This window comes from Triturus cristatus, chromosome 5_1 (genome assembly GCF_964204655.1).
Source record: "Triturus cristatus chromosome 5_1, aTriCri1.1, whole genome shotgun sequence".
In the NCBI taxonomy this organism is placed as follows: domain Eukaryota; kingdom Metazoa; phylum Chordata; class Amphibia; order Caudata; family Salamandridae; genus Triturus; species Triturus cristatus.
The window spans coordinates 126699515-126715949 of record NC_140587.1 but is presented as its reverse complement, the minus strand read 5'-3'; the positions used below and the strand labels follow the sequence as shown (position 1 = coordinate 126715949).

At 47.2% G+C, this 16435-nt stretch overlaps 1 protein-coding gene across 5 annotated transcripts in view; it reads right to left on the bottom strand.

The window, feature by feature from the left end:
- OPLAH (5-oxoprolinase, ATP-hydrolysing) overlaps positions 1 to 16435 on the bottom strand; it is a 443349-nt gene that overhangs the window by 159944 nt on the left and 266970 nt on the right. For all 5 annotated transcript variants that reach the window (XM_085604553.1, XM_085604550.1, XM_085604552.1 and 2 more), the window contains exons 12-13: positions 2213 to 2383; positions 1421 to 1558 (exon numbers count right to left, since the gene is read on the bottom strand). In XM_085604553.1, the coding sequence (XP_085460679.1) occupies positions 1421 to 1558; positions 2213 to 2383 (309 nt within the window). The remainder of the gene's footprint in view (positions 1 to 1420; positions 1559 to 2212; positions 2384 to 16435) is intronic.

Here is a 16435-nt window from a genome sequence, read left to right as displayed (position 1 = left end):
TTTATTTGCAAAGATCAAAGATTTTCAATAAATGTTTTGAAAATGCAAGACTGAATGTTTTATTTGTAACACTTTGGGCATGCATGAGTGATAATCAAAAGGGTTAGATCTGTTTCCACGATTTCCTTCGGAATGTGAGAGTCATGTTCTAGATTACTACCAAGATCCATAATTATGGGGGTTTAGGAGTTTGGATGTGGTACTGTGAGCTAGCCAGATAGAAAAAGATGTATTGATTATATAGGAAGACTCAGTCTCTGCATTATGAAGTTGTGTTGCTCTAAATATACTCTCCTACTAGATTAGTAGGACCGATATAACATAATATTATTTACTTACTTTTTAGTATTTCATATTTCATTGTTTAGTAAAGAAAAACTGTACTATTTGTTGCAGGGATTCTGTTTGGAAAGAGAACAGTGCCTGGTGCCACAGATCGTTAGAATATAGGGAGTGCATAACAGTACCACATAAGTAGCTATGGGCCGAAATCTGACTAGCTCACGGTGTCTTACCTGCCCTCCTAACCCTTCCAGAGTAAACTGGCATCATAGAACCCAACTCTCTGGTTCCCAGGGGACCCGTGGAAACCGATCACCACCTTTCGCTTTCTCCCTCATGCATGTCCATAATAAACAAAAGGAAGACATGAGGAAGTTTACAATATTTATTGTAACTATCATGCTCTATTATGAAGCAACTGTGCTGCAACTGATCAGAGTAATTAGCATTACAAGTAAACTGTATACTATTAAAAGCCCTTCCATGGTAAATGATATATCTGACTGAGCCTACCATGTGAGCATAGGTATATATCAGTAACCTGTGGAATTAGAACCGGACGGACCCCATACCTGGCATGTGTAGTTAGGTGGTCTGCATGTCAGTTGTGCAAGGCTGGTGTGCCCATTCCAAGGCCTTTCCCTCCACTAGACTCCTCCTCTCTGTTTTGCAAAGGGCACATATCGGTTTATATGATAAGAAGTGCTGTGTTGGAAAACAGCAGCTGCTCATTGTGTTGTGAGTAAACGGTAGGAGATGTTGCTTTGCCGAGCACAGAAAAACAGGGCACAATGTTGTTTGACCTTGTACGAAATCTTCAGACTGAATCCCAAAAGAAGAACCTAATAACATGTGCAGCCTATTTGTAAAATATTATTGTGGCAAAAAAATAAATGTATTATGTATTGCTATGTAAAGCAAATGTGGCCTACAAAACAATTTACATGGTAAAAAACATATAATCCTGTTTTTCTGTTATCCTATTTCTTTTATTTTACTGTATTTCTCAAGAAGTGTACATTATTAATGAAATTGTACAAAAGGTTTATTCGAAAACGACAGAAAAAATTCCGCACAGTAACTGAGAATTCCAATGGAAACAATTAAACGAGAATGCAGGTTCCTCTGGGTGACTCACCTGGCGGTGAACGCAGCCTTGAAGTCGCCGGACCGGCAGGAGTCCTGCGATGCCGGGTACCCCTTGGAGGAGCACATGAGGGCGCAGTCTGTGCGTTCATAACGCAGGTGCAGGAAGGCTTCAGTGTCAATCTGAGACCTGGGCAGAGAGGTGCAGGCATTAAAAACAGCAGGACACCAGAGAGGCAAATGTACTCCCTAACCCAAGAAGTAGTCATCTCCCTCGCCTTCACCACAGCCTCTTATCCTAGAAAGCAAATTTCCCCTCGCTCTAAAGACTAATCATCCCTCTCCAGACAAGGAAATAATTGATCCAAGCAACTCCCAGAACCTGTGACCAGGATGGGAACATCCCTTCCTGATGACATTTATTAAGAAAGTAACATCTACCAAATTATTAACGCATCTCAAATAATAACCTGCTTAATACTTTCAATCAGGATCTGACCCCACATGTAGTAGTACTGAAAGAGCATCCTCCATGTACCTCCATGTCTCTTATGAAGGACCCGCCTGCCTTTCGGAGTTACTCGACCTGTTACCAGCGTTCAGCACCATAGACCACACTACTCTACTAAAAATCCAATAGAGGATAAGAGGAAAATGCTAAATGCTAACATCCTTCAGTTGCTTCCTTAACTCAAGACATTTAGTCAATATTACCTCTCACAGATTTAAACAACTCCCCCTAGAGTAGATTATGCCACAAGCTTCTACACTCTCACCTAAAGAGTGCAATGTGTGACTTCCCAAATGATGCACCATGATTGAGTCCAAGGGCAGGGGTGCATACCTCTGAAATCCTTGTGCCTCCAGCTCTTCGACGCACTCGCGCCCCAGCGCAGCAATCCGTTCATCGAGCAGCATGTACGATTCCTTGCTGTACGCCATAGAGCAGGGCTCCTGCGCCTCATGCACCACATCTGCTAATGCCATGCCAAATGCGGAGAGGATCCCACCATACCTGTATGCGCCAAAAGTGAGAGCACCGTCAGCAACCTTACCCTCTTTCCCCTGTGGACTGCCTTAAAAGTAAAGGGTTCTGGGTCTGTGTACACTGATTACTTTTATTTTCCTGTTGTGGTATAAAGCTTAAGGGCCAGATGTATCAAAGCATTTTACTCATTCTGTGTCTATGGGAAAATGTGTTCATACATACGGCCCTTAGTATTCTAATATACATCAAATTATGCAGCTTTTTAAAAACTGTGACTTTGGTTCCATGCCCAGCCCACTTCACGCAAAAGTACTGAGGGAAACAGAATAGTGATAGGGGGATTGCTTGAATTCATCTCAGGCACTGGTAATTACTCCAGTATGCAATCCAGTCCATTGTCTTTTACCCACCATGCCACGGTTGTCAAGAACCAGCCATATGCAAATCAGCATTAGTCCTGCTCCAATAAGCCGAGCCCGAAATGCCAGGTCAGCTAGAGTCGTACGGCTCAATGAGCCAGAGACCGTGTCTGGGTATAGCTGTTATACTTAGGGAATCACAATGGAGCAAACAAAAAAATGATGAGAAATAGTTTGAATTAATCTCAGCCACTATGGGCCACAATTCAGTCCATCATTTATATTGCCCACCATGCCACACAGTTTCATGTAATCAGCGCTGGTCCTGCTCCAATAGGAACAATCTAGCAAAGACTACAGGCCAGGATCCCTATGAATTTGTAAACGATCAGCCCCAGACCAGTTTTGCCTTGTTTGACCTCATCAGAAGGGTGCAGATTGAGCGAGCAAACTCACAGAGAAGGCAATGAGTTATTTTTAGCCTTAACTCACAACTATGCCCAAAAAGACATGTATGACTTAACAATTTTAGGTTGAAAAGGGTGTATGTCTAATATTTAAAAGATAATTTAACTAAGACATTTATTTAATCGAGCTATCAGTGCAAGACATATCAAAGAGCTGTACAAGCCTCTGCCAACTGGCTTTATTGTTGGCTAATTCAAGTGCATTTGAGGCAGAACGTGTTTTATTTCATTTACCTGGAAATATCCTGTTTAAAAAAAAAAAAATCCACTAGTTTTTTAAGTTTCAGGCCAGATATGGTTCACATTAAAAAAGAAAATTTTACTTCCCCTGTACGCATCTGTCTCGTAGATTCACTTGCTCTGCATACTCCTGCCATCTAGTGTTGGGCTTGGATGTGTGCAAGTTGTTTTTCTTCAAAGAAGTCTTTTGTGTCAAGAGGTATTGTGACTCCTCCTCTTTTTGGTAATGTGCATGGACATCGACTCCATTGTTTGATTGTTTTCCCGCACAGAGGGTGAGGATGAAGGTGGAGTGATGCGATGTATAGGTCTCCGGGGATGAGGGTGGGCGAATGTGAATCTACAGCACTACATGCCTCAAACCGATGCTTACATGGTAAGTAACATTTTCTGTCTGAGGCATGTATGGCTGTAAATACATATGCTCTGCATAGACTGTAAAGCAGTCCTCCCCAAAAACGCAGTGGTTAGTCTGAGGGTGTTGAACAGAATTGAAACACTGTACCGAGTACTGCCTGATCAACGTTGGCTTGTTGGCTGGCCAGCACATCCACACACAGCACATCCACACAGTAGTGTTTTGTGAAGGTGTGTAGTGTAGACCATTTAGCTGCCTTACACATGTCAGCTATGGAAATGTTTCCCAAGGAAGGCCATAGAGTCTCCCTTCTTCCATGTAGAGTGGGATTTCAGAGGAATAGGCAATTTGTGAGAGCGAGGTGGAATATTTGGAGGATTGGCGGTAAGCTTCAGGCAATAACCATGTTGGATAATTCCAAGCACCCATTTGTCGGTTGTTATAGATTGCCAAATGGGGAGAAATTGTTGAAGTCTTCCCCCGACAGGTGTGGAATATTTGGAGGGAAGCGTGGGGAAGTCACTGTTTATTACGGGGTGTGGTGCCCTTACACCGGCCCTTAGAGTTGTTTCCTCTATACCCTCCTCTAAAAAAGCCTCTTGAGGAAGAAGATTGGTTGTGACCCTTCTATGAGGAAGTGTTTTGGTCTGAGGGTGTCGACTTGGACCTTCCCCAGTAAAAGGAGCGCCAAAAGGAGCCCCTATTTGAAGGGGACTGAAGTGCTCCCATGGACTTTGCTACCTCAGTGTCCTTTTTCGTTTTTTCAAGCGCTTGATCTACATCAGGGCCAAAAAGATGTTCTTTGCCCAAAGGTGTTTTTAAAATCAATTGTTGGACTTCGGCCTTAAAACCGGAGATCCTCAACCAAGCATGGCTTCTGAGTAGGACGCTAGTGTTGACCTCTCTAGCTGCGCTGTCAGCCGCACCTAGAGCACACCTTATGGAAGAGTTGGAAGGAATATGCTACTTACCATTATGCATCTGTTCTTGGCATGTAGAGCTGCAGAGCCACACACTAAGGATAAGATCGCCATCTGGTGTTGGGCTCGGATGATTGCAGGTTGTTGTTGTCTTCGGAAGAAGTCTTTGGTCACGAGATTGGTGACTCCTCCTCTGGACAACAGTGCGCATGGGCATCCACTCCATCCTCAGATTGTTTTTCGCCATGATGGGAAATGATGGAGTGTGTAAGAAGTAAAGAGAAAGGATGTCCATGTGTAGTGTCTAATTAAGACAAAGCTGGAACGGATACAGGTCCCGGTGAGGCGGGTGGGCGTGGGTGGCTCTGCAGCTCTACATGCCAAGAACAGATGCATACTGGTAAGTAGCATATTCCGTTCGAGGCATATGAGCTGCAGATCACACACTAAGGATAGACTATATAGCAGTGTCTCCCCTAGCGGTGGTCACATGTATCAGTTGCAGCAGTTTGGAATAGAGTTTTTAGGACAGCTTGGCCTACTGAAGCTTGTTGTTTGGATTGCACATCAACACAGTAATGCTTAGTGAAGGTGTGTGTAGTAGACCATGTGGCTGCTTTGCAAATGTCTTCTAAGGGGATGTTCCCTAAGAATGCCATAGAGGCCCCTATTTTACGCGTGGAGTGCGCCCTAGGGGGAACGGTAAGAGTACGTTTAGCTTTTTGGTAACATATTTGGATACATTTGACTATCCATCTGGCGATACCCGATTTGGAAATGGGGTTGCCTTTATGTGGTGGAGCGAAAGCAACAAACAGTTGCTTGGTTTTCCGAAAAGGTTTGGTTCTGTCGATGTAATACAGCAAGGCTCTTTTAACATCTAAGGTATGAAGTGCCCTCTCGGCTACTGAGTCTGGATTAGGGAAGAAGACTGGCAGTTCCACTGACTGGTTTAGATGGAAAGGGGAAATGACTTTAGGGAGGAATTTTGGATTCGTCCTAAGAACCACTTTGTTCCGATGTAGTTGTAGGAAGGGTTCTTCGAGAGTTAAGGCTTGTATTTCACTTACTCTTCCCAGGGATGTGATTGTGATGAGGAAAGCCACTTTCCATGTTAGGAACTGCAGTTCGCATTTGTGCATTGGTTCAAATGGGGGACCCATGAGCCTTGTTAGAACAATATTAAGGTTCCACACCGGGGAAGGTGGCAACCTTGGAGGAATAATTCTTTTAAGACCCTCCATAAATGCTTTAATGGCTGGTACCTTAAAGAGGGACAGGTGTTGTCTATTTTGCAAATAGGCTGCTAATGCCGCTAGATGTAGACGTATAGAGGAATACGCTAAATTGCATCTTTGCAAGTGTAATAAATAGCAAATGATGTTTTGGATGGAAGCATCCAGTGGTTGTATCTCATTGTTAGCGCAGTAAATGGCAAATCGTTTCCATTTTGCAGCATATCATGCCCTAGTAGTAGGTCTCCTGGCTTCTTTAATGATATTCATACAGTCTGGAGGAAGGTTGAGGTACCCGAACTCTAAGACTTCAGGAGCCAGATTGCCAAGTTCAGTGTTTGAGGATCTGGGTGTCTGATTTCTCCATGGTTCTGGGTTAAGAGATCCGGGGAGAGATGCAGTTTTTGATGTGGAACTAGCGATAGTTCCAAAAGTGTGGTGAACCAGGGTTGACGTGCCCAAGTGGGAGCCACTAGGATGAGTGTCAGCGACTGTTGTTTCAGTTTGTGTACCACAAATGGAATGAGTGGGAGAGGCGGAAAAGCGTACGCAAATCTGCCTGACCAGTTCATCCATATTGCATTGCCCTTTGACCGTGGGTGTGGGAACCTGGCGGCGAAGGTTGGGCATTTTGCGTTTTCTTGTGTGGCGAACAGGTCTATGTCTGGTTGTCCCCACTTTTGGAACAATGGGAGTAAGACTTTGGGGTGTAGTTCCCATTCGTGTATCTGCTGTGTGTGGCGACTTAAGAGGTCGGCCACCTGGTTCTGAACCCCTGGGAGGTGTTCTGCTAGCAGGTAGATGTTTCGGGGAATTGCCCATCTCCAAATTTGTTGCGCCAGTTGGGACAGTTGTAGAGAATGTGTCCCTCCTTGTTTCTGTATGTAATACATTGTGGTCATGTTGTCCGTGCGGATGAGGACAGTTTTGTTCTGTAGATGCACTTGGAAGGATTTCAGTGCTAGGAACACCGCAAGAAGTTCTAGGTGATTGATGTGGAGCTGTTTTTGTTGAGTGGTCCACCTTCCCTGAGTGGTGTGTTGAAGGAGGTGGGCTCCCCACCCCGTGAGAGATGCATCGGTGGTCAGCACAACTTGTGAAAGGGGCTCCAAGAACGGCCGCCCTTTGGACAGGTTGATGGTGTTCCACCATTTCAGTGAGCGAAGTGAGCGGCTGTCCACCAACACCAGATCGGTAAGTTGTCTGTGGGCCTGATTCCACTGTTGTGCTAGACATTCCTGTAAGGGACGCATTTGAAGGCGTGCGTAGGGTACTATGGAGATGCATGACGCCATCATGCCTAGAGTTGCATGAACACTCTTGCGGGGAGAGAGTGTTGTGTTTGAAATGTTTTGATGCGACTTTGTATGTTGGTTATCCTGGCTATGCTGGGATAAGCTACGGCTTTGGCTGTGTCTATGGTGGCTCCCAGGTATTGTTGTACTTGGGAGGGTTGTAGTTGAGATTTGGGATAGTTGATGGTAAATCCCAAGTTGTGTAGGGTTTGAATAGTGCAGTGGGTGTGGCAAACGCATTTGTCTAGAGTATTGGCTTTTATGAGCCAATCGTCCAGATAGGGGAAGACATGGATTTCTTGTCTCCTGAGATATGCTGCCACAACTGCCAAGCATTTGGTGAACACCCTGGGTGCAGTTGTTACTCCGAATGGGAGAACTGTAAACTGATAGTGCTGACTGTCTACCACGAATCGTAGATACTTCCTGTGAGCGGGATGCATAGGGATGTGAAAATATGCGTCCTTGAAGTCTAATGTGGCAAGGAAGTCTCCTTGTTGAAGTAATGGAAGGACCTGTTGGAGAGTGATCATGTGGAAATGATCCGATTGTATGTACTGGTTTAGTAGTCTGAGGTCCAGTATGGGTCTTAAGGTTTTGTCCTTTTTGGGAATGAGGAAGTATAGGGAATATACTCCTGTGCCCTGATGTTGTAGTGGAACAGGTTCTATTGCGTGTTTTTGAAGCAAAGACTGTATTTCTTGTTTGAGGAGTGTGAGGTGGTGAGACGTCATGGGACGGTGCCTGGGTGGTATGTTTGGGGGTGGGTTTATGAGTTCGAGGCAGTAGCCAGATTGGATAATTTGTCTTACCCACCTGTCTGTAGTGATGGTATTCCAGACAGGTAGGGACTGTTGAAGTCTGCCCCCGACCGGAGTGGAATGGTCTGGGGGGAGTGGTGGCAAGTCACTGTTTGGTGGCTGTAGAGGTGCGGGTGTTGTTGTTGTTGCCCCGTCCTCGGCCTTTAGTATTGTTTCCCCGATAACCTCCACTAAAATATCCTCTGTTAGGGGATGTTTGACCTGATGCTTTGAAGGTGGAAGAGTTGTCTGTTCCCACATTTTTGGAAGCTCCTCTATAAAAGGAGCGACGAAAGGAGCCTCTGGGTTGAGTAGACTGCAATGCTCCCATAGATTTGGCAGTCTCATTATCTTTCTTAATTTTTTCTAGCGCAGTGTCTACTGCAGGGCCGAATAGTTGCTCCTGATTAAAGGGTTCAAGAACGGTGGTTTGAACTTCCGGCTTGAAGCCGGAAATGCGCAGCCATGTGTGGCGTCTAAGCAATACGCTTGTGTTGACTGCCCTAGAGGCGGTGTCCGCTGCGTCTAATGCACATTTAATGGAGGCATTGGATATTAGTTTGCCCTCTTGGATGAGGTCAGTGGCCTGTGTTTTGAAAGGTTCAGGCAGGTGTTGCAAGAGATCCTCTAGTTGATCATAATGGGCTCTATCATAACGAGCCAATAGGGCTTGTGTATTTGCGATACGCCAGTGGTTAGCCGCTTGAGCGGCAACCCTTTTGCCGGAAGCCTCCAGGAGTTTAGACTCTTTGTCTGGGGGTGGCGTGTCTCCGGTTGTTTGGGAGTTCGCCCGTTTTCTGGCATTTGATACGACTAGTGAGTCTAGGGGGAGTTGCGCCTTGATGTACGCAGGATCTTGTGGCGCCGGTCTATATTTTTTTTCTATTCTGGGGTTGAGAACCCTGGCCCTGACAGGGTCTTTAAAAACCTCATTGGCATGCTTTATCACTCCCTTAATCATGGGTAGAATGTGGACTGTTTTCTGGGACTGCTCAAAAGTGTCGAGTAGAAAATCCTCCTCAGGAGTGTCGGTGTGCATTGTGACACCATGAAACGATGCTGCTCTGTTTATAAGCTGACCGAACCCTAAATGGTCATCAGGAGGGGAGGGTTTTGAGGGGTATGGAGCGGGGTCAGGCATATCAGGCATAGGGTAAGTTCAGTCATCTACTGGTGCTGTGTCTGGGAGTGTAAAGGGATCAGTAGGATCAGTGGGATCATTAAAGAAATCTGGGTCTCCCCCTCCCCCTAAATCATCATCATCCTGTGGAGGTGGTGTGTGAGAAGGAGATGGTAGAGGTGAAGGCGGTGGGGGGATGGAATAGGAGGTAATGTAGGAGAGGAAGGACGTATGGGTGAAGTGGCACAGTCCTTCTTCTTTGGAGGTGCTGGAGGAGGTGTTGTGTCCAGCTTCCTTTTCTTGTAGAGCACCGCTGTGACATGTCCAGTTTTCGGATTTATGTAAATCCCGTTTTTGCTTTGGATCAGGCTGAAAGAGTTCCTCACTGTCCGAAGGCGGCTTTGGCGACGACTTTTTTGGTTCTTTATGGACTTGTTTTGGCACCGAGGATGTTTTGGGTGCCGAAGAACTTTTCGGTTCCGGTGTATTTGTCGTGCCGAAGAACCTTTCGGTGCCGAAGGACCTTTCGGTGCCGATGAGCCTTTCGGTGCCGACGAGCCTTTCGGTGCCGACGAGCCTTTTGGTGTCGGTGGAGACCTCGGCGCCGAAGAACGTTTCGGTGCCGGTGGAGCTGTCGGTGCCGAGTGACGTTTCGGGGCCAATGGAGATTTCAGTCTCGGAGCCTGCTTTGGTGCCGAAGGTATTATAGGCACGATGACATGAGGTTTGCTCGAGCCCGAGCCACCTGCAGGCTCACTTTTCTCTGGAGCCGGGCCCGAGGGCGGGGCTTCAGAAGATGTTTTTGGATCGCGACTGGGCCCAGCTGGCAGAGTCTTGACCAATGTCTTTTTGGGTGGTGTTGGGGTAGGGGGGCTGGTACTCACAGGCTGCCCCGGATCTGAATCATCGGCCTCGGACACAATCTGGAGATCTTCAGAGTCATCGTCAGGGACATCCTGTGCAAAGATGTCTTCTGGTTCCGGAACCGGCTTGGCCATGATATGGCGTCGAGCTCTTCGATCCCGTATAGTTTTCTTCGAACGGAATGCGGCGCAGGCTGGACAGCTGGATTCGTTGTGGTCTGGTGAAAGGCACAAATTACAGACCTCGTGGTGATCGCTATGAGGGAACTTTGCTCCACATTGGGGGCATTTTTTAAAAGGTGTCCTTTCCATCAGCCGCGTCCGGAGTCGTTCCGATATGGTTTTCGACGTCGAGTTTTTAAATTTTGAGAGTTGTAGTGATTGCTATAAGTTTTCTGCTGGAGCGGAAAAAAGTTAATCCGAACCCAATGGCGGAAAAAAACAATCTGAGGATGGAGTGGATGCCCATGCGCACTGTTGTCCAGAGGAGGAGTCACCAATCTCGTGACCAAAGACTTCTTCCGAAGACAACAACAACCTGCAATCATCCGAGCCCAACACCAGATGGCGATCTTATCCTTAGTGTGTGATCTGCAGCTCATATGCCTCGAACATTAATTTTCCTTCTTGGACCAATTCTTGGGCTCTAGCTTTATGCTCATCTGGGAGATATTGTAGCAATTGCGCCATTTCGTCCCAGTGCGCCCTGTCGTATCTGGCTAGAAGTCGCAGCGTATTGGCAATACGCCAGTGATTGCCAGCTTGAACAGCTATGTGTTTGCCAGAACCGTCAATGTGTTTTGATACCTTATCTGGGGGAGGAGCGTCCCCGAGGTTTGGAAGTTAGCTCGCTTGCGAGCATTGGATCCTACGAAGGAGTCAAGTGTTAACTGGCCTTTAATAAATACCGGATCTGTTGGGGAAGGTTTGTATTTTTTGTCGACTCCAGGAGTCATGATTCGTGCACGTACACGGTCTTTAAAAATTTCATCTGAGTGCCTCATCATTCCTTTGAGCATAGGGAGTGTTTGGCTCGACCAGTGTGTGGATCCTAGTGTCTTAAATAAAAAATCCTCTTCGAAGGATTCTTTGTGGAGTACCACTCCATGGTGTTGCGCTGCCCTGGCAATAAGTTCCTGATAGGATACATTGTCATCAGGTGGAGATGGCTTGCCAGGGTAAAGGTCTGGATCAATAGCCAATGGAGAGTCAATTGTATAATTCGTCCATTGATCACCTGGTAAGTGTGTGTCTCCCTCATCAATATCGTCTCCCTCATGGTGAGATAGTGGAGAGTCGTGAGGTGTGATGTGCACAGGATCTAATAGTGGAGAGGAGGGTGGAGGTGGAGGAGATAGCGGTGGTGGATGAAAAGGGCTGATACCAACATTTTTCTTCTTCAAAGGGATTTTGCAATGACTGTCGTCATCAGGAAGCTTTGGCTTAGAAGGCAGCTTGGCGTGAATATGTCCGGTATCAGGATTAATGTATAGTTTTTTTTGTTTGGTTTCCGATTTAGATGGTGCAATATCTATTTTCGGATCCGAAGGTGCTGAAGGGACATCTTTGGTTTTCGGCACCAACGGTTTCGGGGTCGAGATGGAATGGCCTTTCGGCATGTAAGTTTTGGCTCCGAAGGCTGTTTCTTTTACAGCGTAGAGGGTTTGGGCTCCGAACCGACTTTGTGCTTGGAACTGGAAGGTTTCGGCTCCGAGGTAGTCTCGGCCGACTCGAGGCCAGAGCCGGAAGGCTTGACGACATGTTTCGGAGCCGAGCCGGGTGGCGGAGCGTCAGAAACATCGTCTTGGTGCCAGCCTTGGCCAGAAGCCAGAGGTGGTGCCGAAGCCTTAGATTTTTTTGGGGTGGGTGGACGGGGCAAGGGGTCTTCTGTACTCACATCACCCTGTCCCTGGCGGCACATCGTCGACGTCTATTTTCAACTCTGTATCGGAGTCCGACATGGAAAAGGCCTGTTCTTCCTCAGCAGCTGAGGGCTTTTCTTGCTCGAAGTCTTCACCGAAGATATACGGCGTGTCGTCGAGGTGTTGGCGCTGCATCTCTTGACATCGAGCCCGACGATCGTGGAGAGTTTTTCTTTTCTGTGCTCTGGAGACAAGCACAAGTTACACACCTGATGCGAGTCAGTGCACGGGTACTTGGCGTGGCACAGAGGACAGAATTTGAACGGAGTCCGTTGCAGCGACAAAAAGCTGGACTGTCAAGGTTAGGCCCAAAGGCCGCCCACAAAACTTTCCAATCTAAATTGGAGATTTTGTTGACCGAATCGATAAGCGGAGTAGTGAGAAACGCGTACGAAACAATACTGTAGAGGGTAGAGTGGATTGCGCACCGAAGGGAACCCGAAGAACGGTTTTGAACCATAGCGCTGCAATACACGTCCGAACCCGATGGCGGAAAAAAACAATCTAACAATGGAGTCGAGGCCCATGCGCACTATCACCGAAAGGAAGAGTCACCTTACCTCGTGACTGGAAAACCTTCTTTGAAGAAAAACAACTTGCAAACATCCAGACTCAACACTAGATGGCAGGAGAATACAAAGCATGTGTATCTACAGCACACATGCCTCGAACCAATATTTTCAGTGTACAGCCTCAATATTGATGTCCCTCATGTTTTTTGCAGAGGTCTGGAGGTTGGCGGGGACGTTGGGTAGTTATCTGGGATGGAGATTTCAATGTTGTTTTGGACGCATGCAAGTACAGATCTAGTGACTCACGTTGCTCACACCCGAATGCTGCTGCACAACAGCAAGTTATTATTACGGACAATGACCTCACTGATCTACGGCGGTCTAACCATGCAGACTGCGTTGAGGGTACTTGTAGAGCGTCCACACACAACAGGTGGTTGAGAATGGACTATTGGCTGGTGACTGGAGATGTTTGGACCTCCAGGGTCCTGCATCTCCAGGGGACACTGTCCGGTCATGCCCCAGTTGTATTAGAAATGCCACCCCTCCCCCGGAGTAGGTCACACGTGCATTCTCTTAGCATTTACCAGCTGGCACCCTGCCCGATCAGGTGTTCAATAGTGAGGTGCGAACAGCTATCAATGAATACTTTGAGCATGACGCATAGACTGTCTCATCTCCATCTACAGTATGGGAGGCCTTTAAGGGGAGATACGAGGGGTTTGCATAGTAAAGCAGGCGGGCATGCTTAGGACTTTAGAACTCCTGTACATTAACACTTGCAGTGAAACCACCTTAGTGTCCATACACAGAAAACTCACAGATAATGAAGAAGCTGCACATAGAGAAATACACTATTTGGGAAGGGAAGCCCGAGCGTGGTGTTACGGAGAGGGCGAGAGGGCAGGCAAGTCCCTCACTAATTTGCGGTGCAAGCCCTGGGCTAGCGATTATATCGTTGAACTGGTAGATGAGCAGAAAACTGTCCATGGCGGGATGAAGGCTATACAGCGCATGATGATCGCCTTCTACTTCGACCAATACACTTCCATGCAGCCCTCGCCTCACCCTGACCTTGATAACTACTTGGCCTCAATGCAGCTGCTTGGGCTTGAGGAGGGACACGGTGGTTTCATGATCAGCCTGAAGACAAGGCCCCCGGACTGGATGGCCTTAAGGCCGCTTACTATAAAGAGTACGCCCCGCTGCTGATTCCACACCTACTAAAAATGTTTGAAGAGTCACTGGTGTTCGGCGTGCTCCCCCATCCGTCCGGAGACCCCCGCGCTGTAATTTGTACAGGCCCGTATCCATGATAAACACGAATAATAAAATCATAGTGAAATTGACAGCCTTGTGGTTCCTGCCGCTCCTGACGAGCATGGCACACCCTGACCAGTCCGGGTTTGTACCGGGCCATTCTGCAGCCCATAACCTGCACACCTTTGTGGCCCTCTTGCATACATTTGACTATAGCCTTGGCGCTGCTGCGGTGCGTTTAGATACCACCACTGTATTCGATTCACTCTAAAGCCCTATCTGTTTAGGGGTCTTGTGTGTCCTGGGGTGGGAGACAAGTTCATTTGATTGATTGAACTATAGTATGCCCAGTCAGTTGCTAAACTGTGGGTCAATGGGTCCATTACTCATCCATTTGCGTTATCTCTGGACACCCAAAAGGGTTGCTCCTTATCACCCATACTATTCATGATTGCGAAGGAGCCCTTCTCAGCACGCCGAAGGCAGCACCACGCTCACAGCTGACTGGCATTCATCCTGTGCAGAATCCTATCACCTATGTAAACGGATGATGTTACCCTGTATGTCAGGGACCTACAGGCCAACTTGGACCCACTTATCAGAGAGTTCACCAGATTTGGGGACATCACAGGGGTCAATATCAACTGGGGCAAGGCTATCATATTCCCTCTTGCGACAGCGACCCAGGAGTTTGTTTCTGAATTCCCCTTGCAATGGTTGTGGGAACCAGTTAAATATTTGGGGATCTGGCTTAGCTGGGACCTGAATGAGCTTTGGAGAGCCAATATGGCAGATTGATGGCCAGGCTAGGAGAGCAGGAGGAGGGATGGATGAAGATCCTGCTGTTGTTGAAGGGGAGACTGGCATTGTGAAAATTGTGGTTTTTTCCTAATTTTTTGTACCTGTTTATTAACCTGCCCCTTTCACTTCTGGCTTATTTTCACAGGCGGCTCAGATCTCACCTCATAACACTGGTGTGGGTAGCATGGGAAACATTGACACTCCCCTTCGCGTAACGGCGGCTGGGAGCCGCAGACATGGATTTATTTTAGTCCGGAAGGGCAATTTGCTTACTATTGTCTTTTTCCTACACAATTTTAACCACACACAGCGCCTGAACATGCCCACGCTGTCCCTTGCCCATTGTAAATGGCTTCATATCTCCCATCTAGGAGACCGGGCACCCGGATAGACCCAGTGGCGTGCACAGTTTGGGCGTGGAATGAATTACAGCAGATGCTGTGACTGCACTATTAGTTTGCAGCATCATTGTCGATCATAGGCCACCCTTCACTCCCTATCGCTATGGACGCTAGCACATGCAGGCGCTGTCGACTACAGCTGATGACCTGTGGGGCAGTTTACCCAGATGGAACCTTTGTTATCCCCCAACAGGCTCTTCAGGGACCTGCAGTCACAATGTTAGATAAATTCACTTACTATCAGCTATGGGCCGCCCTGTGCGAAGTCCATGATACCTTCAAGGTTGGGACCTCCCACGTTTCAGGTTTTGGAGACGACTCTCATTAGGCACTCGCCGCACAAGCTAGTCGCGAGACTGTATGCAGAAGAGCAGACAAATGCACCAGTGTGGATACCCAGGGCTCAGCAGGCGTGGGACAAGGACAGTGGGAATATTGCTTTAGTCAACCTAGAGCCTTTTCCCCGAATTACAGGCTGTGCTTAGTCCGTTTTAAATACCTGCATGGGCTGTACTGGGTCTGATTAGGATGCGAGCTGCGTGCGCTGCACGGCGCCGAGTGCCGGCTTTCTGTACTTGGCCTGGGATTGTCCAGGAGTGCGGCGCTTCTAGGACATGATCCTTGATGATATCAGGGAAATTATGGGGCTTGCTTCTGAGCGCTCCGCGAGGCTAGCCATTCTTGGCTAGCTAAAGGATGCCCCGACAGAGGTGCGTAAGCTGACGGCCATCCTGCATGTCCATCAGTTTGCAAGGCATTGGGGGAGGCGCCCCAGGCCTCAGAGGGATGGTTGGCTTTCGGACAGGGCATATTGCCAGGTGCAGCTGTGGAATTTATCAGGAACTTATGCTGACACGATCAAGCCACAAAGGATATCAGGTCCCCCTGGGAGATGGTCTTTTAATTATTAGTACAGTCAATTTGCAGGTCAGGTATTTAATTTTTGCTGCGTGTTAGAAAGATAATTAACATCCTACAGCTTTCAATTCCCACCAATAAGAATGTGATTGAGTCCACTTCCCAAAATCCTCTCACTCTACAACAAGAGAAAGAAAAGTAAATATCAATCTCTATGTTAAAAGAATAAGCAGCAATTTTGCAGAAGATATTGCCTGACATTTGACCTCTCTGACAAGATAAATAACAACCAAATGTAAAGACATTTTTTTCTCTTTCACCCTCTGGACTCCTGCAGGGTTATTTTGGGGGTGCAGCAGTAGCTCCGGAACCCCTTCATCCAGCGCCTATGAACAACCACCCACACTTGGGTACCAATGAAGGCAGAAATAAGTGCAAGGAACACCCCTACATATTCTGCGGAGCAAAGGATTGCCCCACATAGAAAAACTTGTGTTAAACGGACACAAAAACATAAAGCGTAATCGATCCAAATTTCTGCATTACATACTCCGCAGGGGTAAATGTAGGGGAAATTAACTACGCAAGCAAAACTTCGATTTGTGTAGACTTTCATGTTTATTCCTGCTCTTTGCCAAGAAATTCTGAGAGGGACAGTTGTTAACTAT